This window comes from Miniopterus natalensis, chromosome 13, assembly GCF_054644295.1.
Source record: "Miniopterus natalensis isolate mMinNat1 chromosome 13, mMinNat1.hap1, whole genome shotgun sequence".
Lineage (NCBI taxonomy): Eukaryota > Metazoa > Chordata > Mammalia > Chiroptera > Miniopteridae > Miniopterus > Miniopterus natalensis.
Window position 1 is genome coordinate 11,157,703 of NC_142093.1, and position 27,853 is coordinate 11,185,555.

General features: G+C 53.5%; 1 protein-coding gene across 1 annotated transcript in view; it reads left to right on the forward strand.

Moving 5' to 3' along the window:
* Positions 1-453: 453 nt before the first annotated feature.
* The window catches only part of KCNK3 (potassium two pore domain channel subfamily K member 3), a 35,470-nt gene continuing 8,070 nt past the window's right edge, over positions 454-27,853 (forward strand). Inside the window, exon 1 of the mRNA XM_087823823.1 lies at positions 454-736. Within this exon, the coding sequence (XP_087679949.1) occupies positions 454-736 (283 nt within the window). The remainder of the gene's footprint in view (positions 737-27,853) is intronic.

Below are 27,853 nucleotides of genomic sequence, written 5' to 3' on the forward strand. Positions count from 1 at the left end.
ACCCCCTCCGCCTCTTTCTCTCCCTCTGTAGTTGCACGCGTTCCTCTGTCTAGTTATCTCTCTCCGGTCCCTCGTCCTGGCCGCTCTCTCGGGCTCTCCGCTCGCTCCCCGCCCCTCCCCGCCGCCCCCCTCCTCCCTCCTCCCTCCCTCCCTCCCTCCGCGCGTCTCCCCAGTCCTTATTTGGCTGGGCGGGAGGGCTGGCGGGAGGAGGCGGCCCGCGGGCGGGGGGCGGAGGGCGGGAGCGGGCCGCGGAGGAGGGAGGTGGGTGGTGCTGAAGGGACAGCTCCGCGGCGGCGCTGGCGGCGGCGGCCCCGGGGCGCGGAGCGGGTGCCCGGCGCGGGGAGCGGCGAGCGCAGCCATGCCCCAGGCCGCCTCCGGGGCAGCAGCAGTGGCGGCCGAGGCCGGGGCGCGGGCCGGGGGCGCCGGGGGGCCGGCGGCGGCCCGGGCGGGACGATGAAGCGGCAGAATGTGCGCACGTTGGCGCTCATCGTGTGCACCTTCACCTACCTGCTGGTGGGCGCCGCGGTCTTCGACGCGCTCGAGTCGGAGCCCGAGTTGATCGAGCGGCGGCGGCTGGAGCTGCGGCAGCAGGAGCTGCGGGCGCGCTACAACCTCAGCCAGGGCGGCTACGAGGAGCTCGAGCGCGTCGTGCTGCGCCTCAAGCCGCACAAGGCCGGCGTGCAGTGGCGCTTCGCCGGCTCCTTCTACTTCGCCATCACCGTCATCACCACCATCGGTAACTACTCTCGGGGCAGGGGGCGGGGACCCTGGGGCTGGTGGTCCGGAGCCCCCTGGGGAGGGGGCTTCCCCCGGAGAGGGTCTAGGCGCCGAACCCAGTGCTCCCAGAAACCCGAGTTCAGCCTGGCGTGTCTGCTCCCCGAGGACGGGACTCGGGGGAGGTGTCGATCCCTGGCTCCGGACCTGACTCTCCAGCCCGGCCAGCCCCAACTTGTCCCTGCCAGGCTGCGCGGGGCCCCGGGGGACTCTGAAGTGTGTGAGAGGGGCAGGAACGACCGGCGGAGGCCGGGGAGGAGGGGTGTGGCCCGGCCAGGCCGTGGAGCCGGGCGCCGAGGGTGAGCCGCTGGGAGCGCGCGACTCCTCCGTGTCCCTGCAGATGGGCTTCCGCACCCGGTCCGGGCTGGGGCTCCAGGGACACGTGTGGATGCGGGTACTCGGGACTCCCGGCACTCGGAGCCACTCTGGGTTCTTCAGACGCCCTGTAACTGGGGGCTGTGAGTGCCTCTTAGTGTGTGTGTGTGTCCAGTCCCGACAGTTTGGGCACCACCAGCCGGTGCCTTTAATTTTGTTAGGGTAGCAGAGCTGGTTCTGGAAGCCAGATCCAGTTCTCCGCTGTCCCAGGAAAACAGGCACCTCGCGGGAATGGCCCATTCTCTTCTCCCAGCCAAGGCCAGCCGAGGCATAGGAAGCCACACACACACCTAGACTCTCACAACACAGGCACAGGCGCGCACACACATACACACACATAAGCACACTCGGGGCACACACAGGCACACACACGGCACACAAACAGATGTCCAGGAAAGAAATCTCCAGTGAGGCCCTTGGTATGCTGTTCAACATGTCCAGACAGGAGTAAACACCTTCCCCACACCCAAGACTATGAATCCAGCCCAGCTCCGTCATTTCTCCTGTGTATGACCTTGGGCAAGTCCTTTCCCCTGCCTGGGTCTCAGGCTCACCTCTAGACAACAAGAGGTTGGCTGAAGTGATCTCAAGGGCTCCTCCCAGTCCTGATGTGCTCCCAACCCACTTTCCCCAAAGCCCACTGGGATGCCACCAGAAGCTGTTTTCTCCATCTTTCCCATTCCCTCTCCTCTCCCTGGTCCCCTCCTTGCCTTGGCTAAACTCCCAGGGGCTCCTTGCCACTTGGCATAGCTCATGACAAGATGGCAGTGTTTTCCTGGGAGTCAACAGGAGTCCAGAGGGTAAAAGGCAGGACTCGACGCTGTCCCTGCAGTCTCTCCACTGCAAGACTCTGTGCTGAGGCTCCACGTCTCTCTGGGGACCACGGGGAGCTATGCTGTGTAGTTTCTGGATTCCTCTCTTAGAAGAGGAAAAAAGGGGCCACAAGTGGATGTGGCCCAAGTGGGAGCACCTCTGGGTTCGGCTGCCCCTGGGAGGTTAGAGAAGGGTGAGCGGGCCTGCCCAAAGATCAAGCAGCCTGCTTTCCTGGGAAGGACCAAACCAGGGGTGTCTTCCCCTCTCCCACCGCCCTGCCACCTGCCAGGGTTTTGGGAGCACTGAACATTCGCTCTCCCTCTTCCCACACATCATGTCCTTGGTTATCTGTCCCCTTTCTTTCTCAGTCCCACTGTACCCACCTGCCCAGCTCCCCAGTAACCTCCCAACTGACCTCCTCGCCTCCAGTCTTACTCCCCATGGGGCAAGTTCCCCTGAATGATGCTGCCAGAAAGAATCTCCCCAAAGCACAGCTCTGACCATACCAGTCCGCTGCTCAGAAGCCCTCAGTGGTTCCCTTACTCATAGAATCTGTTCTGTGCTCTTTATCTCAGATTTTAAAGACCTTTACACTTGGCTCCAATCTCTATGTCCAACTTCATTTCTCACTTCTTACTGACACGATCCCTCAGCTGCAGCCAGCCTGTTCCCTAAGAACACCTTAAGTGTGCCTGTCTGGCACGCCTTTTTCTCTGTCTTCTATTTATCCTGTCCAAGCTAACCTTCCACGTCCAGTTCAAACCCCATTTCCTCCGTAAAGTCTCTAAGAACATCCCAAGCCACTGCTCTGAAAAGCTGCAGGATTTATTGTCTGGGTGACCTGCGTGACACTGGAGGCTCTTTTGCATGGTTATTTAAATTGTAGGGGATGTGTTTTGTCTCTTTAACCACACTGTAATTAACATTCATGTGGGCAGGGCCCTGCGGTCCCCCATCTCTGTGCTCCCCATGCTGGCACAGTACCCAGAGACACACATGAGCACACAGAAGGCTACTGATGGGTTTAAGGTGTGCAGAAATGCAAGGACAGTGTCTTTTCCCTCCATCCCTGCCGTTTCCCAAAGTGCTTGTAGTCCTCACCAAGAGAGAAGCTAAAAGCTGGAAGTAGAGACAGATAGGGTGCGGTTCTGGTGATTATTTATTTATAAAGTGCTGGGCGAGAGGACAGACAGCATCAAAGCACCACCCTAGGCCTGTGGGGGCCCCCGACTGGCACTGCCCACTCCCTGCCTCAGCCAACCATCCCTCTCTGTCACCTTTCACTCTGGCTATGCCACCTGGCTGGAAGCTGTCCACAGGAGCTCTACTCTAAGAAAAACCTTCCTGGGCTGTGATCAGATGGCTGGAAGGGGCCTTATATTCAGACTGACCCAAAACCCAAAGGCAGCAGCCTCTGTCCACTTGACCCTTTTGGGGACTCAAGTGTGTCTCCTGAGGCACAGCAATCCCAGTGGGACAGAATAATGACAGAACCTCCCATTCATTCAGTACCTTAATGGTCATAATGCCCTTTCATCCAATGTCTTGAGTCCCAGCCTTCACAGCTCAGGGAAGTTTCAGGGCAGGTATTGTTGGCTCCATTGCACAGATGAAGGCAGGGAGGCTCAGGGAAGGGAAAAGACTCCCCTACCCCCCCCCCCCCCCGCCAAAGTAATGCAGCTGAGCAGGGAGTTAGAGCAAGAAGCTGGGTCTTCTGACTCCAAGTCTAGTGCTCTTTCCCCTGCTGGTCTCTTTGCTGCTTCCTCTGCCTCCATATGCTGTGAAGCCCAGAGCCAGCCAGGATTGGCATGGCCAAGACGTGCTCAGTGATGCCAGCTTGCAGGACACCCACCACGGGCAGCCCTGATTGGTTGAGGGTCAGCAGGGTCAGCGTTAGTCATTTACCTGGTTAGTCACAGCCTCTGCTGGCTGCAAGGATTTCTCAGCTCCCTCATCTCTGGCCTCCCAGCCAGGAAACTCTTCCCTTCTTGGGCCTTAAGTTCATCAAATGCAAACAGAAACTCTTTTCTGGGAAGCTTAACCTCTCTAGCTGTTGAGTCATTAAACTCCTCCGGGGCCCCAGCCCCATCTATTCATAGCCCAGAGGCTGTCAGAGCAGGAAGGGGCCTTGAGATCAGCTAGTTCCACCTCTCACAGAGAGGTGATGGGAGTCACACAGCCAGAGGGTAGCGAAACCTGCCTCCCATGCCCCTACTCCTTTCACTTGCTCAGGATGCCTCTTTATTTATTATTATTATTAACAGCAACAATAATAGTAGCCACCATTTAATACCTACTCTTTGGCAGGCTCTATCTGAAACTTCATTTCTATCTCCTCAATTCATTCCCTTGTCGACCCTTCAGGATGGGCATTATTACTTACATTTGTCAGTGGAGGAACTGAAAGCTGTGTGTAAATGACTCACCCATGGCCTTGTGACGGGGAAGGAGGCACCTGCGCAGATTCAGCTCAGCCTCCCTCCCATGCCCTGGATATTTTGCCGGTTCTTTCTCCACTTAAAGAACTCAGCCCAGACCCTTGTATCTCCAGGGCACCGAGTAGCCAGTTTATCTTTCCCCTGACAAAGCTCTCTCCAGCCTTCCGCCTCCCCGCACCCTGACCCCTGACCAACTCAGACCACGTGCCAGAGCTGTGCCCAGCACCAGGCCTACCTGAGACTGCCACAGGCTCACAGGTGCCCATTCTCCCACTGCAGGTCCCCAGAATCCTCGTGGCTCTAAGGCAACAAGAGACCAGGTGACTGATTAGCTGAGGGGCTGGAGCAGAAAAGCTTCTGTTCTGCTCTTTCCCTAGCTTCCAGCCTGGTCCCAGCTGAGCATAGGTTCCCATTGCCTGCCTTAGGCCTGGGGACACTTAGGCTATGAGTTCAAGCCGGCCGCTCATGAAGGAACCTGTACTTGTTCCATCTTTCCAAGAAGGAAGAAAGTACAGAAGTGACCTGCCATCCCCAAATCCCAGAGCCCTCAAATAGAAGAGTGAAAGGAAACATTACCCATCATCCAGACACCCAGAGAGGTGAGCACTTGCCCAGTCAGACAGCAAGTTCAAGGTACAGCCCTGATTAGGACCTGCACTTTTGGGCACCCAGACTGGCGTTCTCTCCGTCACCCCAGCCTGTTCCCCTCACAACCCACCATCTCTCTTAGCACTGGGGCCCCGGCTGTTTATCACTCCACTCTTCCCAGTCCTCTCTTGACTTCCCAGGGGGGTGGAAGGGCAGCCCAGCCTGGAACAGTCCCACTGCCCACTCTCAGTCGGCATTTCCTTCCTCTCTGCCCACAGGCCACTCCTCTGCTTCAACCACACAAGCCTTTGCCGAGGGTGGTGTAGGAACGCGGGTAGTGGCTCAAAAGCCAGAGCGCCTGGGCTCATCTCTCAACTTTCCTCTCCACTAATTCCCCCCACCCGCGCCACCAACTGTACGATCTTGAACAAATTACTTAGTCTCTCTGAGCTTGTTTTGTCATTTCCAAAATGAGAGGATAATATCTGCCTCCCAGGATCAAATGGGATAATATAAAGAAAGTGCCTGGTACAGAGCAGGCACTTAATAAACAGTATCTGCAACTATTAGTGTTATTAATACTACTGTCCATGTATTATTACTTCCCCCACAGAAGGGAACTGCTCTTTCCCAAGGATACACATGACCACAGCTACCTCTGCTCCTTGCTAGCAGGTGGGGACAGTGGGGTTGAAAATCAGAGGCTGCTACTTGCTTCCCTTTACCTTCCTAATCCCATTCCCCATCCCAGGTTTCCAAGATCATCACCTATGCCTGGAGTCTGCCTGCCATCCAGACTCTGGGGCAATACTCCCTCATCCGAGCAAGCAGACCCTGCAGAAAACCTACCAGAGAGTGAGGTGCACAGAGGTAGGAGAACCTACCCTGCAGTGGAGCAAGGAGGCAAAAGTTCCAGTTCCACTTAGCGCAGTTGCTGGTCCCCTGTGACCATCAGTTTCCTCATCTACAAAATGGGTGTATTTGATCAGAGGTCTTTCTGCCGGCCATGCCTCCTGCCTACATGTCCAGTTCCCACATATCACGATTGGGGGCTGGAGACATGGAGGGAGTGGGGTGAGTATCGGACAGAAATAGTAGACACATGCCTGGCCACAGTGGAGACAGGACAAACACAATAAGTATTCTCAAAGAAAACATAAACAAGCACAGATGAATGTCATGAAAATCACCACTATAAACAGCTTTCAGCTGGCAGCACAAACGGTGAATCTGTGAGTTGATTTTGTAGTTAAAAAATATATAAAAATGATTTTCCTGCAGTCAGCCCGCAGGAAGGGAAGAGACCCGGCTCTGACTGAGACCATTATCAGTTTGGGCAAACCTCAGCTGAGACCCAGGATGAGCGCTCCCTCTCCCCTGGACCGATGATGCCATCTCAGCCTTGGACTCAGGGGAGTGCCGTGTGCCTCTCACACATCAGGCACTGTCCGAGGCCCTCTTGCCACCTGCATCCCCACAACCGCTCTGGGAGGGCCAGCGTTGTCATCTTGTTACAGCCAGGAAAGGGAAGCTCGGAGAGGTTCAGAAATTGGCCCAGGGCCCTACAAATATAAAATGATAGCACCAGGCCTTACACCCAAGACTGTAGGGAGTATCTTTTCACAGAGCCCTGCAGCCCCCTAGCCCCCATAGAGCCTCTGCCATCCCTTCTATACAAACATCACAAATAATGAAAATGGGTACCAGGGTCCATACAGGACACTCAAGCTGTCGCCTCAGGTTCCGGATCGATTGCCCTCGGAGCTATGGATAAAGCATGTAGCCCAAAGAGAAATCAGAATTTTAGCTCCAGTCCTACCATTTTATAGCATGGAAACTATAGTTCAGATTAGAAAGGGGACTTGCTAAAGGCCACACTTGCCGTTGTCCTCAGAGCTGGCATTGGAGCCCTGTTCACTAACACCTCACTCCGCACTCTGGGGTCCCGTGCGGACTCTTAGAAAAGAGAGCAAGCTGCCAACCAGCCTCTTGTGCTGGCCCTGGGCCTCCTCCTGATCCTTCCATTAGCCTCTGGTTCTCAGACAGTCACCTGACAAATGCCTCTTGTGGTCATTGAGAGGGCAGTCAACAGCCAAGCTTACGCTACCACCTCTGTCTGTCCACACTCGCTCGTAGTCCAGAAACGGCCCATGCTCAGGCAGCTTTCCAGTGGCTCCTGGAGACCTGTTCCTCACCTGGAACCTCCCCACCCCAACGACTGCTGCAAGTCACATTTCCACTTGCCCATCCGCTATGGCTGCTCAGCCGCTGCCTAGAGCAAACAGCCCCAGTCCTCCTGGTCCTGTGGCCTCCTGGGATCCCTGCCAAGCTGAGGCTAGTGACATCCCTGCTTCCTCCAGTGACACCCAAGGACCTCATTGTGAAGGGGGCACTGGTTGCTATGAATACACCGCAGGAGCCCAGCCTAGGAGCTAGAAACAGGGTCTTTCTCTCCTGAGAGGCCTTAGACAAATTATCCTCTCTCTCTCCTTCCCCCATTTCCCCCCCCTCTTCTGCCCCTATACTCACGGGAGGAACAAATACTTCCCTATTGTGCCGCTGTCTTCCTATGTGTGTAGAGAAGCTGTTCCACAGGGGAACTGATGTGGGTTAGCTCAGCAATGCACAATTTTCTACGGTAATGTTTCCCAAATGGTCAGATCCAGGGAATGACCTGGTTGATCTTGTTTAAATGCAGATTCTGAATCAGTAGGTCTGGGGTGGGGCCTGAGACTCTGAATTTCTAACAAGGCCCCAAGGGACCTAATGCTATTGATCCATGGTCCACACTTCTAGTAGCAAGGATCTAAATAATCTGGAGACCTGACTCCTGAAAATAGACATATGAACTGTGGTTTTAAGCACAAGGAGATTTAGAACTGGGAAGATCCTTAGCAATCTGGTCTTGGAATGTTAGAGCCAATGGCCTCAGAGCCAATGGACTTTTCTCTGAGATTTAGAGCAGGGCTGTGACTTGCCCCATGGGAGCCAGCCATGGAGCCTGGGTGGCGCCACGTGCTATACGGTCACTGTGGGTGAGAGAAAGGGAAGTGGAAAGGGAGGGTGGAAAGGGAGAGGAATGGAAAAGGGCTTGTCCCATAGGGAAGCCTGCGAGCAAGAATCCACTGGTCTTCAGTTGACTTCCCTTCCTCCCATGTCTGCCAGGGAATTTCCTTTGGACATCTAACCAAAGTCCCAGGGGCAGTACGGCCTCCAGCCCCCATTAGAAGAAAAGGCTCAGCCTCATTTCTTCTTTCATGGCCTGGGATTCAGACAGCAAAGGCCCACAGAAGTCGCCAGGCCCTATGGCTACCAGATACACTCACTCTGTTGCTAGCTACAGTGTGTAATGCAGGTAGCAGGACAAGGCCTACTCTTTTCTAGAACTGTCAGGCCACATGTGTTTTCACATTTTAAGAGGAACATCAACAGCCTGGGGAACATTCAGAGGAGGGGAACAGCATGTCAAATGAAGGACACTTGGTGGAGGCAGGACTGCAGAGCATGAGTACTGCCTTCAAATATCTGCTGGGCTATTGAAAGGTAGAAGAATCAACCTTGGGCTGATTTGGCACACGTGTTTGAACCAGCACCAGTGGATAGAGTCCATAGAAAGAATTAAACCCGATATAATTAAGAACTTGTTAGAGTTGAGCTTAACCAAAGGTGAATTGTACTGCCTTGAGAGGTGGTGAGCTCCCCACCAGAGGAAGCATACAGAAGACACTGGAGAGGCATGCCGCAGAGGTCACCTGTATCAGTTAGGGTTCAACCAGAGAAGTAGAACCAGTAGGAGATATATGTCATGAGATGTATTATAAGGAACTGGCTTTTGTGATAATAGTGGCTGACTAGGCAAGTTCCAAATCCATAGAGCAGGCCATCAGGAAGGACAGGCTGGAATTCCTTCCAGCATGGGCTGTTGCTGTCCACCAGCAGAATTTCTTCTTCAGGGAATCCTCCACTCAGCTTGGAAAGCCTTTCACCTGATTGAATCAGTTCCGCCCAAGTTATCTAAACTAATCTCCTTTACTTAAAGACAACTGATTATGGACTTTAATCACATCTACAAATGCCTTCAAGCAACCTCTAGATTAGTGTTTGATTAAGCCTAGCCAAATTGACACATCAAAAAGATATCACATTGCCCATATTTCAGACTGGGGGCTGCAATAAATGTCTTTTAAGATTCTTCCCAATCCTGAGATGCTTTGATTTCTTAATCTTCAAGGGAGTATCCTGGAAGGTTAGAGCACCCAGAGTAGGACTCAAACGTGTCCTAGGGGCCCCCAGACCCTCTGGGTCACCTTCCAAATAGAGCTGAAGCTAGCCTTTATTTTAGTCAGTTTACCAAAAAGCACTGAGCTATCCTCAGTGCCAGGCACTATACCAAGAGAATAGAAAACTAAGACCCAGATCCTTCCCCAAGGAACCTCTGGTCCAGTAGGATCCTAACACCACAAACTGAATCCTAAAACATGCTAAATCCTAGCAGAATGACTAAAACAAGGATCGGAGAAGGCTTCCTAGAGCAGGGGCTGCTTCAGGTAGTCTTGAATGAAGAGCGAGGACTTCAGTAGGTGAAGATTGGCAGTGGGAGCTTTCCAGGATGAGGGAACAGCATGAGCCTGGCTGAGGGGCATGAGCATGCCCAAGAAAAAGTGGTTGTGAGCAGACCCTGGAGGGGGCTGAGTGCTAGACCCTGATGGATGACCTCGATTTGACAGGTGCTGGAGGAGGGAAGTGAAAGACCCCAACCTGTGTTTGGATCCACTTCTTGGATCCTGACCAGTGGGTGTCCCCATGACCCCAGTTGAACTAGTGGTTACCCTCATCAGCTCAGTTGAACTAGTGGGTGCCCCCATGACTCCAGCTGAACCAGAGGGTAATGACAACCTGAATCCTGATCACCTACCTTCACCTTCTCCTGGTCACTCAGCAGACCTCAGCCAGCCCCCAGGACATGCTTTCTGTCCCTCCCCCAGACACACTTCCTTTTCTGGGCCATAGGTCCACTCTGGAGCCCAGACTGAAGCCAGTGAGAGATGATGCTCTGTGGATATTCTCTGCAGGGACAGCACCAGGCCCCCACTCCCAGATCCCCTTCCTCTCTGCTCAAGGCCCCACGGCTTGGCGCGGACTCAGTGTCCCTTTTCAGGAATGTGCAGGGCCTCTCCTGACCACAGCTCCAATGCAGAAATAACCATCTCAGAAACATCCGGAGAGGCACATTCCAGCCTGCCGGCCACAGGATCATCTGGGGGGCTCTCTCCAGAGACCCAAATTGTCAGGCTCCAGTGGAGCTGCAGGAGAGTGACGCTAGGCTCTCAGACAGGAAGCGGCCTCTCCTCTGGGACGGGGCGAGTCTTCCTGGGGCCTTGGGAGCAGGCAGGGGGCAGGTGGTTCCAGGCAGAAGCAAATCTCAGATCGATGCAACAGAGGGATCTTCCCTGGGTGACTCCATCCACACCTTAGACCTGACATGAAGCAGCCATTCCCAAGGAGCCTGCCTTGGTTTCCACAGCCATGAACCGAGGCTGCCATTCACTGGGAGGTTTCTCTGGGCTGAGCTCGTTACATGTATTATCTCATTGAATCCTCACAGTCCCCGATGAGGGCAGTGCTATTATAATCCCCATGTTAGAGATGAGGACCCTGAGGCTCAGAGGCATTAAGAAATGCTCCTAAAGTCACACTGCTGGCAAGTGGCAGAGCAGGGCTTCATAGAGCACACACCGCACTTGGTTTACAAAGCACCTGGTCCCACAGGTTCTCTTCTGAGCCTCACAGCAACCCAGAGGCGTAGGTACTGTTATTTTGCCAACAAAGACACTGGACTTGAGAACATGAGGTCACTTCCTGTGACCCAGAGCCAGTAACTGTGGGAGCGGGAGTCAAATCCAGACCTTCCAACCCTAAAAGCAAGCTCTCCTCTGACGGCTGGAGGTGGGTCATACCCACCATATGTACAGATGCTAGTACATTTGAGAAGCACATGTCAGCCTATGTAGGCAAACAGTAGTGTCATGGGGCAGTCGTCACAAAGTGGCCTTAGTTCCGCGCATTTGTCAACACTGTCCTTCTGGACAGGAACCTGAAACTAGACGCTGGAACAGAGTGATGATCCTTTGGAGTGCTCACCGGTGCACTGGTGATGGGGTAAGGGGGGGTAAGGTGGCCCCTGTGTGTTGAGTAGGAAGTTTGTCCCAGGAGCCTCAGTTGTTTGGACCAGAGCCATGAGTGTCAGGGCCCAGCTCCCAAGAGTTAATTCATTAGACCTGCGCTAAGCCTAGGAGGGGGTAAGTTTTAAACACTCCCCAGGGGAAAGAATCCACACCCAGGCACAGGAGCGCAGAGAGCCTCTTCAGATCAGCATTCTGCGGTTGGGAGGTGGGCCCCTGGCGAGCCAACAGCTAGCATTTTCCTTCTGGGTTTCCTTGGTCTTTAAGAAGCATTCAAGGGGCAGCGGAGGAAGAATCTTTGGAGTTCACAAGCCAAAGCGCCTGGAGTGAGCCAGGTGGCAGAGACATCAGGAGTCAGTGGGTGGCCCCAGGAGAAGGTCAGTTTCCCCCACGCTCAGAGTAGAACAGGGACTGAGTCTCAGTGGGGGTCCTAGAGACAGGCTGGGTCTCCCCTTCATGGCTTTAGCTCTCAGCCTGCTCTCAAACAACCCCTAGGGAAGGACATCAGCCCAGGGGAGGCTCCTCAGCTGTGCGAGCATCACTCACCAGGGAACAAAGTGGGGGCTTTGGCCAGGCGGAGCCAGTGTCCCCCGACTTCAGCATGGCCCGCCTGGGGGATTTTCCACCATGAAGATTAGACAGAGTAAGACCCTCTAGGGCTGTTCATGATCCTTGGCCCACCTCCAGATGGGGCCAGAGAGAAAGGCACCTAGACCCAAACTCATTGGCAGCCTCCTTTCCTCTGGTGTCTCGCTCAACTCAACGCCCCAGAGTCCCAAGCACTCTCCTCTTCCCGGAGCACCAAAGAGGCCCAATGTCCCCTGCCTGCCCTCGGGATTGTCTAGTGGATTTACAGAGGCTGTGCATATTTTCTCAGACTTGTGACTGATAACTTAGTGCAGCTGACTGAGGGAAATGGGGGACACAGTGCCCTCCACTATTTCTCTGCTCCTACTTGGTTGTAAGATCTACGGCAAGTCACATCTCACCCTGGGCTTACCCACAAAGAACTGGCTGGTGTGGTCAGAGCCCCTTGCAGCTTGAACGGCCTCTGTTGGACCTGCTCCTGGCCTCTCTTCTTCCAGACCCTCCCGAGAGGCACACTCCCCAGAACTACACTCTTGTCCCCATTTCACCCTATGCTGGCTGAGCCCTGGAGGGACTTCCTCTGTGTCCAATCCCAAGAATAGAGCTCTGTCCAGGACCTCCAAGTCACCCCCCTTCTGGAAAGAAAGCATTTCTGACTGTGGCCTAGGCCCGGTTATCAGCAGAACAAGTCCACTGCCCCAACCCCTGGGACAGCTGGAATGCAGGAGCCTCCCACCCGGAAAGGGCGGCCGCTCATGCTGGCAGCTCCCACGGAAGCCCATGGCTGGGGTATGGGAGGAAGCAGTGGGGCTGAGAGCAGGCTAACCCCAGCCAGCGCTTGGACAGGAGGTGGCCTGGAGAGAGGTAGCACACAGTCTCATTTCCCAGACTGCCTCTGCGCCTGAGCCGGCCCAGGGGGGACACACTGGTGGCCAGTCCTGCAACTCAAGCCCTAGGCTAACTCAGGCTTCCAAGGCCCTGGGAGCTAAGGTCCTGCTCATGGAACCTGTGACATCCCACCCAGACCAGTGACTTGGTAGACCTGTGAGGGGCCGGCGTTAGCTCACATGGGTCTTCACGATGGTTTGATATCTCACAAGGTTTATGGGACATTACACGATTACCCATTGCAGAGCATACACAGGCCAAGCAAAGGTCAGCATCTTCCTCAGCCTTTGGCTGAGTGGGGTCCGTTCAGTGTGCAGACACTGGCGTGCTCATGCAGAACAAGGGCTCAGCTTGGCAGTGGATGGCAATGCCTGGGGTCCTTCAGATTCCTTGGGAATCACTGATTCAGTCCAACCTTTCTCTCTTCCAGATGAGGAGACTGAGAACCAGGGTGAGGTACAGGGAGAGATGGGGTGTGGCCCACTCCAGCCACTGGCAGTTCAGTAACAGAGCCAGTCCTCAAACTCAGGCCTCCTGACTCTTTCAGGCACCCTCACAGTCATCCTTACATTCCCTGTGTTTTTCAGAGCATCTTCCACGTGTTGCGTACCATTCTAGGCGTCAGGGACTCATCCCCTGTCCTCATGGTGCCCACATTTCAGAGGAAGCAAATAGTCAAAAAACTAAATGATGTGACCACAAATAGAAACATCATCTCAATGGTAACAAGTGCCAGGAGTCAGTAAGCATGATGGGCAGTCCCGGAGACCCTTCCTGGGAGGGACCTGTGTAATGCAAAGATCAGAAAAGAACCTTCCAGTGGGGAACAGCAAATGCAGAGGCCCCAGGTAGGCCAAAGTCTGGCGTGTTTGAGGAATAGGAGCAGAAAGAAGGGTGCGGGTACAGCATACTGAGCAAAGAGGCGGAGACTGGGAAGGGCTGGATCTTGCAGGGCCCATGGATGCCCCAGTCAAGAGCTTGGATTTTATTCTAAGTGGGATGGAAGTCTCTGGAAGGCCTTAAGCAGGTTGTAGTGGGATATAACTTAAATTTTTACCAGATCCCCCTGCTGCTCTGTGGAGGTCAGATGGGTGTAGCATGAGAGGGAAGCTGGGAGACCCGCCAGGCTGCAGTTCAGTGACTTGAAAGAGAGGATGATGGAGGACTGGACCTGGTGGAGACTGGAGGTGGAGAGCAGAGGGGGCTGAGAGTGTGTTTCCGAGGCAGACTTGGCCCTACCTGCTGATGGATAGGAGTAATGTGTTGGAGAGGAGGGAGGGAGAGGGTGCTGGGAGTCAGGGAAAGAAGATTAGCAAGGTCTTTGGCCTGCAACTGGGTAGAGGGTAAGCATTTTCTGAGCTGGGAAATAAAACCTGGAGACTAACGGGTTTAGTAAAAAGATAAGATTCACGATTTCTGTTTTAGACACAGGTTAATTTTGAAATACTTATTACAAATCCATGAAGCAGTTAAGAAAGACAAGTCTGCAGCTCAGCTCACCAGAGAGGTCAAAGCTGAGATATAAATTTTGGAGTTATCAGATGGAAATAATATTTAAAGTGTGACTAAAGGAGATCAGCTGGGGAGAGGGGAGAGGAGAGCCAGGGCCAGCCCCTTCTCCTGCACCAGGAGGCGGACACAGAAGGGGGCTGCCAGGAGACTGGAGGAAACCTGAGGAGTGTGGTGTCTGGAGGCCAGGAGGAGAGTCAGGAGAGGGAGCCATTCACTGCCAGCTGCTGCTGGGCAATCGGGTCAGATGACTGCAGAGAAACAACCAGTGAGTCTGGCAACACGGTGGCCGTTAGAGACACTGACCATGAAAACGGTGTAACATTCGACAGCTTGTTCCAGGAGCGTGGGGAGGTGAGAGGGGCAGGGGCGTCTTTTGTATTTGTCCAGCCTGAAGTAGAACAGAAGAGCCGGAGTCCAGGAAAGACAGGGCAGAGAAAGAGCAATATAGCAGCTCAGTTTCAGGCTTTTCACAAACGCCTCACACACCTCCTCCTGCGGAGGCCCACGAGGTAGTTACCATTATGTCCATTATGCAAATGAGGCCTACGGCCCAGCAAGGTTATGGGCTCAGGGCACCCAGCCAGGGACCTGAAGCCAGGCCTGTCCGTCATCGTCACCGAAGTCTCTGCTCATCCTGCAGCGGCCCCGCCTCCCAGCTGCCAGCTCTTCCCCCATCCCCACCCCACCCCCAAAGCACCCTTGTCCTTTGATCATTTCTGTCAGTTTCCAGCAGTCTTGGCCTCTGCCTCCCTCCTCCCGGAAAGCTCTGCTTTTTCTCTTTGATCCTGCACATCTGTCCTCAGCTGCATCCTAAGCTGGCCTTTGTGTCCCCTCCTCCCCCCTGGTCACTGCAAGATGTCCTCGCACCAAGGTGGGGGATCTGCAAGGGTTTTTGAGAGCCTTGGGTAGCCTGGGCCTGTGGGATGGGAATGTGGCTTCTGCCTCCTTGACTGCCATTTGGAAAGAGCCTGGGATTTTTCAGGCCTGGCCAGCCTGCAGCTCAGACCCTGCTCGGCACTGAGGGTCCAGAGACAGGAGCTCACAGGCCAGGGATGCCTGCAGTAGCAACCAGGAGTGGGCAGCCAGGAAGGTTTTGCATTTTCACCCCAGTGGAGCAAGATGGGCCTCAAAGTTCTCAAGAGAATGGTACAGATGAGAAGTGGTTGCCAGGAGTCCTAAATAGGGAGACATAATTTGCAAAACTGGCCACCTGGCTACCACCACCAATACATGCACTTCAGAGAATGGCGGCGTGAGGGGGCGAGGGGGGGTACTCAAGACCTCAAAGTCTCTTTTGGAGCCAGAGTGATTCCAGTGAGAAGCTGTGGACGAGGCCCAGAGGCTAGTGAGGTAGAGGAGCCCTGGCAGTAGCTAGGGCATGGAGCTCTCTGCACAGCCTGGGTGCTCCCCTCCCTCCCTGGGCTCCCTAGCCTCCCTGGCCTGGTCATGATGGGAGGCTGCCTAGGATGTCCAGAGCTACCTCCAGCTCCTCCATCAGATTCTGAGGCCCTGTCAGCCCCCAGCTGCCCTGGGAGGGCCTGGTACCTGTCTCCCCACTGGAGGAGATGAGCAGAGGGGACCCAACATACAGACACCTGGGGCCCAACCGCACTCCTGAAGCCCTGACAGGGGCTGCAGCAGTGATTAGCTTCTCACACAGCCCCTGGGTTATTTTTAAGCCTCGCTCTTCCCTGGTTTATTTTTAAAGTAACACTGGCACGTGGCTGGCCGGCTGCCCTCCCAGGTGCTGGTGCCAACTTGGGCCAGGAATGGAGCAGGGCAAGATGTGCCCCCTCCCCAGGGCCTCCGCTGAGTGCCAGAGTTAACCAGCTCCCACTGCATGGCCAGGGAGGTTCCTGCTGTGCTGAAAGCCTGGATGCAGCCTGGGGCGAGCAGGTGGGCTGGCAGCGGGGGACCCCCAGAAAACTCGCACCTCACTGTCCTTGACCAGGTCACCTCACTTGCCCAGCCTCAGCTTCGTTATTCTTCAGTGGGGGTGTGACAGTGACCACTGCCTCTCTGATGTCAGACACTCCAAAGTGAGTGATAAACTAAAATGCTGCACAACAGGACTGTTGGGATCAATGCCCTCCCCCACCCCCCAGAACATGCTTCCCCCACTGTCCTGCTAACGCCCCTCCAAGCCGGGCCCTTCTCCCTGGGTGAGTGACTCCCAGCCTGAGGCTCCTCTGTTCCCTCATCCCTTCCCCACCTGCCCTGACACCTGCCTTCCACATCCTCAGTCTGGCTGAACCCTAGTCCAGGCTGCTCAGATGAAGGGTAGCTGTCAGGCTGCTGATGACAATTAAAAGGCTTTAGCTTGGCTTGGGGCGGTAAGGGCAGAACCACCCTACCCCCTTACCTCCCCCACTCACCTCCTTCCTGGCAGCCTTCCAGAGAGCTGAGCTATGGGAAAGCATTTCCAAAGGTTAGCTTTGAAACCCTGTCCTTGGGTAGGGTACACATCAATAGCTGAGGCTGGAGAGGTAGGACATAGGGTAGAGGGCATTGAAAGGCAGGCTGAAAGTTTGGGCTTCTTTCCTAGTAGGCAATAGGGAGTCATGGTAGGTTTTGAGCAGAGGAGAGGCCTGTTCAGAGTGGAGCATGATCTGGAAGTAGTTGTGGCGAAGACTAAGAGGAGAGGGGACTGGAAGCTGCTGGGAGGTGACAGTTAAGAACAGCTGCTCAAGTCCAGATTGGAGAGTGAGAGGGCCCAGATGATGGTGGTGGCTGGAGGAACAGAAAGAAAGGGCAGAGCTAGGAATGGAGGGATGGCCGAGACTAGGCATGAGGGATGAAGAGGGAAAGGCAAGTTGTTCACCTGGCTGAGGAATGAATGATCAGAAATCGGACAGCACAGACAGGGCCAGCATTGAGGTGGGAGAGACGATGCCTTCAGGTGGCCAAGCCAGGCTTGGGTGTTGTGGTTCAGCCAGGTGGTGGGTGGAAACACAACATGGAGCACAGCTGGAGGCAAGGCCTTGATGGCCTCCCTGGAACCAGCAGCAGAGCATCCCAGGCAAAGTCCTGGCCCACTCCTAACAGTCAAGATGCAGAACGAAGCAGGGCAGCAGGGGAGACTGCAAAGGACCAGTGGAAAGCAGGGGGGTGGAGTTTCCCGAGGAGGAGGACTGGCCATCAGGGCTGAGTGTGGCCAGGATGTGAAGGAAAATCAGGACGCCAACAGCCACAGTTACCATGTGTGACTGTCCAGCTTGTGCACTGCCCGAAAGAATCCAGCTGCGGAGTTCGGGTTGCTGAAGTCCAGCCTGCTCACCCAGCGATGCACTCCCAGGGCTGCGTCCACCCAGAGGAGCCAGCCCACTTTGTTCGAATTTGTCCCAGAGTGCCACGGAGCTAGGGCAGCCCTGCCACAGGGCACTGGGCCTGGGACTCGGGAAATTCCTGATGCTCTCAGGGAGAGCGGTCTCAGTGGATGAAGTGCGGGCAGCCTGGTGGGTGAAGGAAAAGCAAGACCGAGGAGAGGGCATGGTGGGCCTGCCCCCTGCCACCCTCCCTGCCTCCCTCCCTTTCCTTTTCTGAAAGACTTGAGGAGTCTTTAAAACAGTGAGGAGCTGGCAGAGGACAATTGAAAATACCCTCGCCCGGCCAGGTGTGGCTCAGCGGTTGAGCGTCGACCTAGGATCCAGGCGGTCAGGGTTCGATTCCCGGGCAGGGCACATGCCCGGGCGTGCAGGAGGCAGCCAGTCAATGACTCTCTCATCATTGATGTTTCTCTCTCTCTCCCTCTCCTTTCATCTCTCTGAAATCAATAAAGATTTATTTTAAAGAAAAAAGAAAATACCCTCAAGTGGGGTGGCCTCCAGGAGGAAAGCCAAGAGTGAAGTTAGGGGGTCAGCCTTGGGAGGGGAAGCCCCACCTCCTCTGAAATGGAAGAGGGGGAAAGGAGCAAAGCGAAGAGAGTAGAAGGCACATGGGGCGTGGAGGGGGGGGACGGGGGAGTAGGCTGACTCTGCCATGTGCTTTTTAGATGACCTTGAGCAAGTCAACCTCTCCTGGCTCAGTTCCTGCATCTTCAAATGGAGATAATAATAGCACTTACCGAATAGGGTGGTTTGAGGATTAACTGGCTTAGAGCAGGGTGGCACATAGTAAGTGCTATATAAAGGTCCACTGGTATTGTTTTGAATTGGGGAGGAGGGAGCAGTGACAGAGGCATTTAATCATTTGAATAAAGTCAAGTGCAGAGAAAGCCAGCTCTCCCAGAGTCCAGGTTGGCGTTGGGGGAAGGAGGGAGAGGCACAGCGGAGCTATAAGCAGTAGCTGGAGAGAGCTGGGTCCTGGGGAGACTGCCTGGGACCTGAGGACAGTGCCCAGCTTGGAGCTCTTGGCATCATAAATAGCAAACTCAGGACACTAATGCATAAATAGGCAGCCTCTGTAAGCCATAGGAGCCATGAAGCCATCCTTTTATACCCTGGCACAGCCAGCCTGTCGTCCTGTCCTGGGCAGCGAACAGTGGTGTGGGTGGAGGGCTTGGAAGGCTGGCAGAGTGGCAGAGACAACGGAAAAGGCTGCAAAATCAGAGGTCAGAGTAGAGGTGGCAAGCCCAGGGCGAGCAGGCAGCAGGAGGCAGGCAGGGGCATGAGCATCTGCCTCCATGTCTCTGTGTGAAGGGCAGTGTCCCCAAGGATGGGGGCAGCTGCTTGCTGTCTCCTCCGAAGACAGGCTGAGCGGGAATGGCCTGAGCCTCGGTCGTTTCCCTCTGCCTGAGGAGCATTTCCCACAGGCAGGGAGCAGGGCTGAGCGAGCTGTGTTTCCATGGAGAGTGGTGGAATCGTAACCCCTGAGAAGAGTCTCTCTGGTCCACTGGGCCTGTGTGGGGGAGGGGCTGGACTTGGTGGCTTTTCAGATCCCTAATGGCTTAGAACTTGAAGGAACAGCAGGGCCCAGAGGCCAGGTCCTATTCGGGCTTCTTTTCCCTTTATCGAGGTTGCAGACACGCTGTTTCCCTGAGCGTGTCCACCCCATAGCCCATCTGGTTCTTGCGCTCTCTGCCCTGAATGGTGGACAGAGTTGTGCCAAGAGGCCACCATGGGGGACATGCAGGGTGTTGGAGTGAGTGTGTAGGAGGGGACACCACATCTGCAGGCTGGCTCAAAGGGAGAGAAGGTCCTGGCAGCTGCCTCCAGGCTAAAGTTCTCCTCCTAGGCACTATGCCAGCCTACACCACCTGGCTCCTGAGCCCTGGGGAGGGTGCCGGGCCCAAGAAAAGCCTCCTTCACATCTCCTGGCATCTGCTGCCAAATCGCCTGCCAGCCCAGAGCTGTCTGGGCCACTAGCCATGACCAGAAAGGACCATAGGGAAGCAGGTGATGGAGACAGGGCCCACAGGGACCACACAGGCTCCAGGGCCTCCCCACCAAACCCAGCTCATCCATCAAGACCTGCTTCATGTATCCACTGGGAACATACCATGGACACTGAGCAAGGTGGGCCAGTGGGGGAGGGGGGACCCACCTCTACCCAAAGCTGGGGGGCAGAGGAATATGTTACAGAGGAGGCAGCCCTAGAGCTGTCCTTTGAGGGCAAGAGAGATGAGGGAGGGAACTCTGGGAAGCCCCAACTCCGGGAAGTACTCAGAGGTGAGGCGTGGCACAGGAGCAGTGAAGCCTTCAAACAGAGGGGACCGGGACCATCAGGCAAGTCGGGAGAGAAGGCCAGGTGGGGAGTGGATCAGGTTGTGGATGGCCAGCCTGTGCTAGACCAGGAAACCCACAGACTAAATTGTGTACATTTGGGGAACTAAGGAAGGCTTCTGAGTGGTGAGTAGCAGCTCATATCTGTGCTTTAGAAAATAATAAAATTAATAACAGCTCCTACTTCCTGAGACCCTCCACATGCCAGGTCTTGAACTAATTAGCACCATACACACCGCATTTGTAAGCCCAAGGCCACCCAGTTACCTAGTTAGATGAGGGATCAAGGCAGCTGTGTGGGTTGTGGGAGAAGCAGCAGGCCTGGAATCAGGAGGCCAGTCCTCTCCCTTCCCCCGTCTTAGGCCCTAGCATCCCTGTCTCTGCTGTTCAATCACTCTGGCGTCTCTTGCCTTGTAACTCTGACTTGCATGCGACGTTGGCTCACCCTAGTCCCGGCTAGGACCAGACTCTTTGTAACCCTGCAGCTCAGCTCCTCAAAGCTGACCAGCCTCTGATCACAGTCTCTGGGAAAGACAACCTGATTGGCTCAGTGCAGACAATAGCTTGGGTCCTCTTGGATCAAGGGACCATCCCTGGCCCAATCCACTGTGGACTAGGCCAGGGTCACATGATACAAAGGGGCTGCTTAGACCCACCCTTGACTAGGGTTATTGCTAGAAGGACAGCTCCAAAGAGGCAGGAAGGGACAGGTACCCAGAACATTTCCACCACAAGCGGCCTCCCTCAGGGCCATTACCCCTGCCCTCCAGCTTCCCTCTCACCTCCTGCTCTGTCTGGCTCAGGGTCATACTAACACATCCCAAGAGACCTCCAGGGGGCTTCTCCCTAAGACAGAAAAGACTGGCCATCAATCAACCTCTGGGTTCATCAGCCTGGCCAAATGCAGGAGAGGGGCTCAGAGAGAAGGTCTTCAAAGGGACGCCCTTAGGACACCATCTCTCTCCTGACGTGGTTTGGACACCCACTGTATGCAGAGCACCAAAACTAGAACCCAGATCCTGCCCCAGGGGCTAATTTGGTCTTAGGATGATGGCTTGCTGGACACCATGGTCCCAGGGCCACCTGAAAGTGCCTGGACTTTAAGTTCGAAAGATCGAGGTTGAATCCTAGCTATGTCAATTTTTATTCCATCTGACCTTGGGCAAGTGGTCTCGGTTTCCTCATCAAAATGGAGCTAATAATGCCCACCTTGAAGGTCATGGTGAAGATTAGAGAAAATTGACAAGGTGCGGGTCTCTGGATTACCTGATCCTGCTGCCATTCTTAATAGAGACATTAGAGCAGAGAAAGCACAGGCTCTGGTCTGGCCTGTGGATGCCCTCCCTTCCATCTTCTTGCCATCCATCACCTCCCCATTCCCACCTGCCACCCCAGACCCAGCTGCACAGAGGGGAGGCCAGGAGGCGAGTCTCCACCCAGGGGACCAGCCTGGGTCCTGACCGCCTCCCAAAAGCCTCATCCAGTGTCCAGCATCACCCCAGGCCAGCCGCTCCCCTCCCCCCATTCTGCGCAGGCAGACTTGACTAAAAGGAGCTCTGCTCACAGAGGCATCGCTGTGCATAAGGAGATGAGTAAATATGCCAGGCAGCGTCTGCCAAGAAGGCCGAGTGAGTGGCAGAGATGGATGCTGTGCGGAGAGCTGGGGGGGATGCTCGAGGGGCCAGAGCAGGAGGAAGGCTCCCTGGGAGAAGGCAGAGGAGATGGAGGCGGGAACAGCAGCCAGCGAGGCATCAACACAGGGGAGGCAGTGAGTGTTTAAAAATAGCAGGAAGGCCCAGCGGGTTTGGCTCAGTGGTTAGAACATTGGCCCGTGGACTGAAGGGTCCCGGGTTCAATGCAGGCCAAGGGCACCTACCTCAGTTGCAGGCTCTATCCCTGGCCCCGGCTGGGCAAGTGCAGCAGGCAACCAGTTGATGTGTCTCTCTGACATCTATGTTTCTCTCTCTCTCTCTCCCTCTTCCACTTTCTCTGAAAAGCAATGGAAAAATATCCTTGGGTGAGGATTGAAAATAATAATAAATAAATAAATAAATAAATAATAAATAAATAAATAAATAAATAAATAAATAAATAAATAAATAAATAAATAAATAAATGAATAACAAAAAGGGACAGAAGGTCTTCACAATAATTATATAAACCTAAAGTTGTCCTAGAAGAAAGAGTTTACTTAAAAATAGTAAATGGTAAAGAAGAAAGGAGGAAAAGAGAGTCTGGCCTCAGACAATGACCCTGATCCAATCTCTAGTGACAGCCGGGCCAAGCAGCCAGGTGTTCACAGCCACCCTAAACAATGCTTCCAAGTGTCCAGGGCCACCTTTGAAGGCCATCGGGAGCAGAGCCTGCCAGGCTCCAAGCCACAGGAGCACTGGCAAGGTTGCTACGCCTCTACTCCCTCTGGTTTGGGTGCCCACAGACCCACCGTCACCAAGTGGCCCCTCTGACACAGACTCAGCACATACTGGGACAAGGCTTTGCTTAAAGGACAGTCTGCTCTCACCTGCCCACTGGCTTGTGTCTTTTCCCAGAGGGCAAGCTGAGCCATGCTTGTCTCTGCACCCTCTCCCAGCACTTAGTCAAGTTCCTGGCACAAAGTAGTAGGTGCTTAAGAAATGTTTGCTCAATTAATTAAGACAAGCTAAGAGGGAACGAAGCCATTTTCATCTCACTGATTTTCTAGCTGATATTGTTGAGAGGAGCCAAGTTCTACACCCTTCCCCCTCTTGCCCCATCAAACTCCTCAGAGCTGGCGCAGGCTGGTGGAGACCCAGCGCACCCTCAGGCCAGCCTCTTGGGAGAAGGGCCTGGATGGGCAGGCTGAAGAAAGCACCTGCTTTGACAGACAGGGAACAGGCTGCCCACCTGCCTCTCCACGCCACAACTTTCCCAGAGCAACCCTAAGAGCAATTCATGAAGGTCCCACTCAGATGGGCCATGGACCCCAATCCCTCGGTCCATGAGACCCTGGAGGCCACTGAAAAGTGGAAGAAAGAGCAGGACTTGGCCTAGGAAGGCCTGGCTCTGCCACATACCTGTGTGGCCTTGTCCACGTTACTCAGCCACTTGGCTCAGTCTCAGCTGGAAAACCAGGGCACCAGCATTTAATCAACTAACATCAGTTAGGCTGCACAAGGCGACAGACCCGAGCTGGTGTCCTGACTCAGCCTCTCACTAGCTGAGTGTACTTGAATGGGTTACAGAAAGTTTCTGTGCCTCAGCTTTCTCGTCTGTAAAATGGAAAGAATACCTAGCTCAGAAACTTTTTGTGAGTAGTAAATAAAATATTGTGACTAAAGCACTTAGGAAGCGCCTGGCACACAGATGCTCAATAAACTTGGCTTTATTATTTACTGCTATTAATACTGCGACTATTGGTACTCCTTACCACCACCACCAATACTACCAGCTACTGTGGGCCAGGCACCAAGCTACTGAAAGGTACAAGACACCATCTCTGTCCTCTGAGTCCAGAGGGAGACGGGGGGGGCGGGGGGGGAAGAAGCAGCTAAAGCAAATAGAAGCAAAGACTCAAAGCCAGGAGACTGGTCTCCAGGGCTCGATGGAGGTGGGGTCAGGGCCCCTCAGGGCTCAGCAGTCAGTAGGGAGAACCTGAGGACCAACAAGACCTCTTGAGGGCTCTGGCCTGTCTTGGTCCTGGGAGGCCAAGGCAAGGCCACGCAGCCATCTCCTCCTGACTCCATGTGGCTTCATGTGCTGGGAGGCGGTACAGGAGTGGTGTGGAAGAGACACGATGTTACGTCTCTGAAGAACTGACTCTGACTGCCCCTCTGCTTCAGCTGGGGCATGTTACTCAGAGCAGAGCTGATCGCGCCAGCCCAGCTCCACCCTCCCCTCCCAGGACAGCCACAAGTTCTCACTCCGTCCACAGCATCTGCTCAATGCCAACTGAGACAGCTCTGCAGAGACACATGGGCCCCAGCAGCTGTGGGCCTAATGTGTACCCAAAGGCTCAGTGCCATTGCTTTGGGGACCAAACAGTCCTACTGAGACTTCTGCTTTCTCCACTGTTTGTGGATGAGGGAACATGGACACTCTGAATGCCCAGAACCTTAGAACTTCAGGGCCCCAAGAATATCTCCTCCGGCTTCTTCATTTCCCAGAGAAGGACAGGGCCTTGCCTGTGATCACACACTGGCATAGCTAGAACCAGATCCCAGGTCCCCTGACTTCCATCCCTGCGGAAGAGTCCTGGGGCAGCCAACTACAGTGGAAAGAGAACTGCTTTTGAATTCAGGTTTGGTTCTAGCATTATGGCCTGAGATAAAACACTTTCTGTCTCTGAGCTTCAGTTGCCGCATCTGTAAAATAGGAATAATAACAATAACACCTCTTCTACAGGATTGCTGTATGAGCTCAAACAGTAGAATGGATAGAAATTGCTTGTAAATGACAAAGCCCTTCAGAAGTGAAACAGGAGTTATTCTTCCAGAACTTAGAGCACTGCACCTATTAAGGACACAAAAATGCCTGCTGTTTGGATGGATGAATGTTTGAAGCATTGTGAGTGGTAAACCAAGAGCTCCAGGAGCACTGATTTGTTTAGGTGGCTGGGATCAAGGAAGGCTTCACAGGGGGGATGACTTTTGAGATGGGCTTTGATGAAGGAATAGAAGTCCATCAGGAGTAGGGAGAAAGAACAAAACATGAATAGTGTTCAGAAATGTGGAAATGCAGCTGTGGCCCTCCAAAGAGCTGTAGATACCAATCACACACACAGGTCTGGGCTCCAGACCCTGCTCAAAACTCACCCCTTTTCTCTGGGCCTGTGCATGGTATGTGAAATGGGGAGCTAGCAATTTATTAAATGGAAATAACCTTCTAATCTAACTTCCCATTTGATAGGTAAGAAAACTGAGGCTCGGGGAGCTGACATGCCTCAACAAAGGCCCTGCAGCAGGTTCAGCAAACTAGGGCCCATGGGCTAAATTTGGCCCACCACCTGTTTTTATAACTAATTTTATTGGAGCACAGCCAAGCCCATTCATTTATATATTGTCTATGGCTGCTTTCTTGATACAATAGCAGAGGTGAGTAGTTACAACAGACCATAGGGACTGTGAAACCCAAGATATTTACATCTGGTCCTTTACAGAAAAAATTCACCAATTCCTGTACTACAGCAAGATGGGGCAAAGCTGGGATGGGGGCCAAGCCTCCAATTCCTGGTTGGATGCTCTTTAACTCTGTGCGCCCTTGCCCCTCTGGACCCCATCCCACCCCTGTAACACTGCCCAAAAGGTGACATTTTAGGCAGCCAGCCTCTGGGCAGGCTCAGCTCCAGGACACATGGTACAGCCAAGAGGGAACCACTGGGGTGGCCACGGTTGCCCCATGACCCAACAGGGCTTCTTGTTGGGAACAGGTCAGCCCCTTTTAAGGGAAGCTGAGAAGGAGATGCCAACAGGCACCTTTTTCTCCTCTATGGACAAAACAGGAAAAGCCAGAGTGTAAGTGTAGGACTGGGGCCAGCCAGATGCCAGAGTTACAGACACAGCCTTTCAAGAAGCGCCCAGAGGAGGACCAGCATCTCAGCAGATGGCCAAGTCCACTTTAAATCGTACTGTAGAATTCCTCTCTCAATGCCAGGCTGTCCCTGGTGGATTCATGTAATTAAAACCCCACCAGATCCAATCTGTTAGAAGTTCTGAGCTCACACATGTCCTGTCCAGCTGGTCACAAGGATGCAGACAGACAATGGGCCTAGGCCATAGCCATCTGGCACAGTGGCTGGCCTGGAACAGACCCCAGAGGCCCCAGGTCGGTGCCCTGCCCAGGACACCTGGGTTGCTGCCCTGTGCTCTGACACTGCCCACTCTGGGCCTCATGCTCTGTCCACCTTCCCTATCTCCACCCCTTTCAATCCTCAGGCTCATCTTTGATGCCTCCCCTCCCTAATTCACTCATTCAACATAGATTTTTAAATGCTAGCTATGTGCCAGGCACTCTTCTAGGTGTGAGGAATAGAGTGGTAATAAAAGAGACAAAAATCCCTGCCCTCAGGGAGATTGTAGTTTAAACTCACAAATGCAAGAGCATCTCACACCTTGTGTGGCTACTCTTTCCCTCCCCCTCCTCCCTCACCTTCTCCCTTCTCCCCTCCTGTCTTTAGTGCTCTGCTGACACTTGACAGTGGACCATGCAGAGCCTCCTAATGAATCCTCCTGCTCCCCATCTCCCACTGCCCAGCCCCACACAGGGGCACCAGGAAAATTCATCTCAATACTTCTTTGACATGTCCATCCCCTATTCAGGAGCCATCAGAGACTAAGTCAAAGTTTGAGTTCCTGCACCTACTCTTCAAAGCGCTTCACATTTTAGCCCTTGCCCACCTTACCAACCCTTCACTACTCTAGTAAACATTCTGTTCCAAGAAAACCAGAATTTCTGTTGTTGTTAGGTTTATAATACTCATTACTTTATACTTATAAAAGTAATAGATTTTTGTAGGAAATATAAAATATATAAAAGAAAATTAAAATTAATTATGAGCCCTGGCCAGTGTGGCTCAGTTGGTTGAGCACCAACCCATGCACCGAGAAGTCACCGGTTCAATTCTTGGTAGGAGCACATGCCCAGGTTGGGGGCTAGGTCCCCAGTAGGGGGTGTGTAGGATGTTTCCCTCTCATTGATGTTTCTCTCTCTCTCTCCCTCTCCCTTCCTCTCTTTCTGGAATCAATAAAAACATATTTTTAAAAAAAATTAATCCTGAGCCCATACTTCAAAGATAAACTCCATGAGCTTTTTAGTATATTTCCTTCCAGCTTCTCTTTCTGAGTGTGTGTATGTGTGTGTGTGTATAGATACTTTTTTTATATTTGTATATTCAGTGTGGGATTCCATTATACATAAAGAGTTATATCCTACCATTGTTATTTAACATTCTATGGTGGTTTTCTATGTAATTAAGAGACTTCCCAAGAAGCACTTTCATGGCTGCACAATATTCCAACACATAAATATACCTTAATATGTTTAGCCAAACCCTAACTGTGAACATTAGGACTGTTTACAATTTTTCACAATGAAAATGCTGCTATAAACATCCTTGCTCATAAATCTTTGTTCCGATCTCTGGTTATTTTCCCAGCAGAGATTCCTAGAAGTGGCATTGCAGGTTCAGCGCGTAGACACATTTCTACGGTTCTTGATGCACATCACGAAGCTGCCTGCCTGAGAGAGTGTGTCGGTCCCCCTACCCATTTGTGAGAATGCTCACCAGCCTCAGACAGGTCTATTTTCTCTGTCCCTAACATAACACGTGTCTTCCTAGCATTGTGTCTGCTTCAGCAGCTCTCCTCTATCAGAACCCTGCTTTTCCCATCCATCTTTCAGAACTCAGGGTAAAGACCGCCTCCTCCATGTAGCCCTTCTTGATACCCCAACAGAAGTTCACCTATTGCCCTCCTTCAGCCCATCTTAAATTCTTCCTTAAACATTTCCCACCATTGGCATGCATTTACATAATTTGTGTCATAATAACCTCTTCTTTGTTCAGGGCATTGACATTTTCAAAGTGCTTCCACTGAGATATTTCATCTGATTCACTTTCAGACAGAAAGTGTTTTGAGGTGAAGGGCCGTGGCTTGATCATCTGGGTCTACTGACTTACTCTGGCCCCACCACCAGCCTCAAGTCTAGCCCAACTTGAAGCTAGCCCTTGATTTACTGGAACCCTTCACTGTTCCTTGGCCTACAAGAACAGACTTTAGGATGCCCCCCTCTGCAAGGAGGCCTGAGCTAGGACAGAGGGCCCTGAATTCCAGTCCTGGCTCTGTCACTGACTCACCTTGACCTAGGGCTGGTCCCTGCCCCCTTCTGGGCCTCAGTTTACCTATCTATAGAATGAGTGAGTTGGACTTCCTAGTCTCCCACACTTCAGAGCTGATTGCCCCTGCAGCCCCTGACTCCAGGCACCCAGAGCAGGCCCAGGGTGCCTCTGAGGGCCCCTGTGCAAAGTCAGCCTCTGGGATAGGCCGGAGGGAGCTGGCCAGGG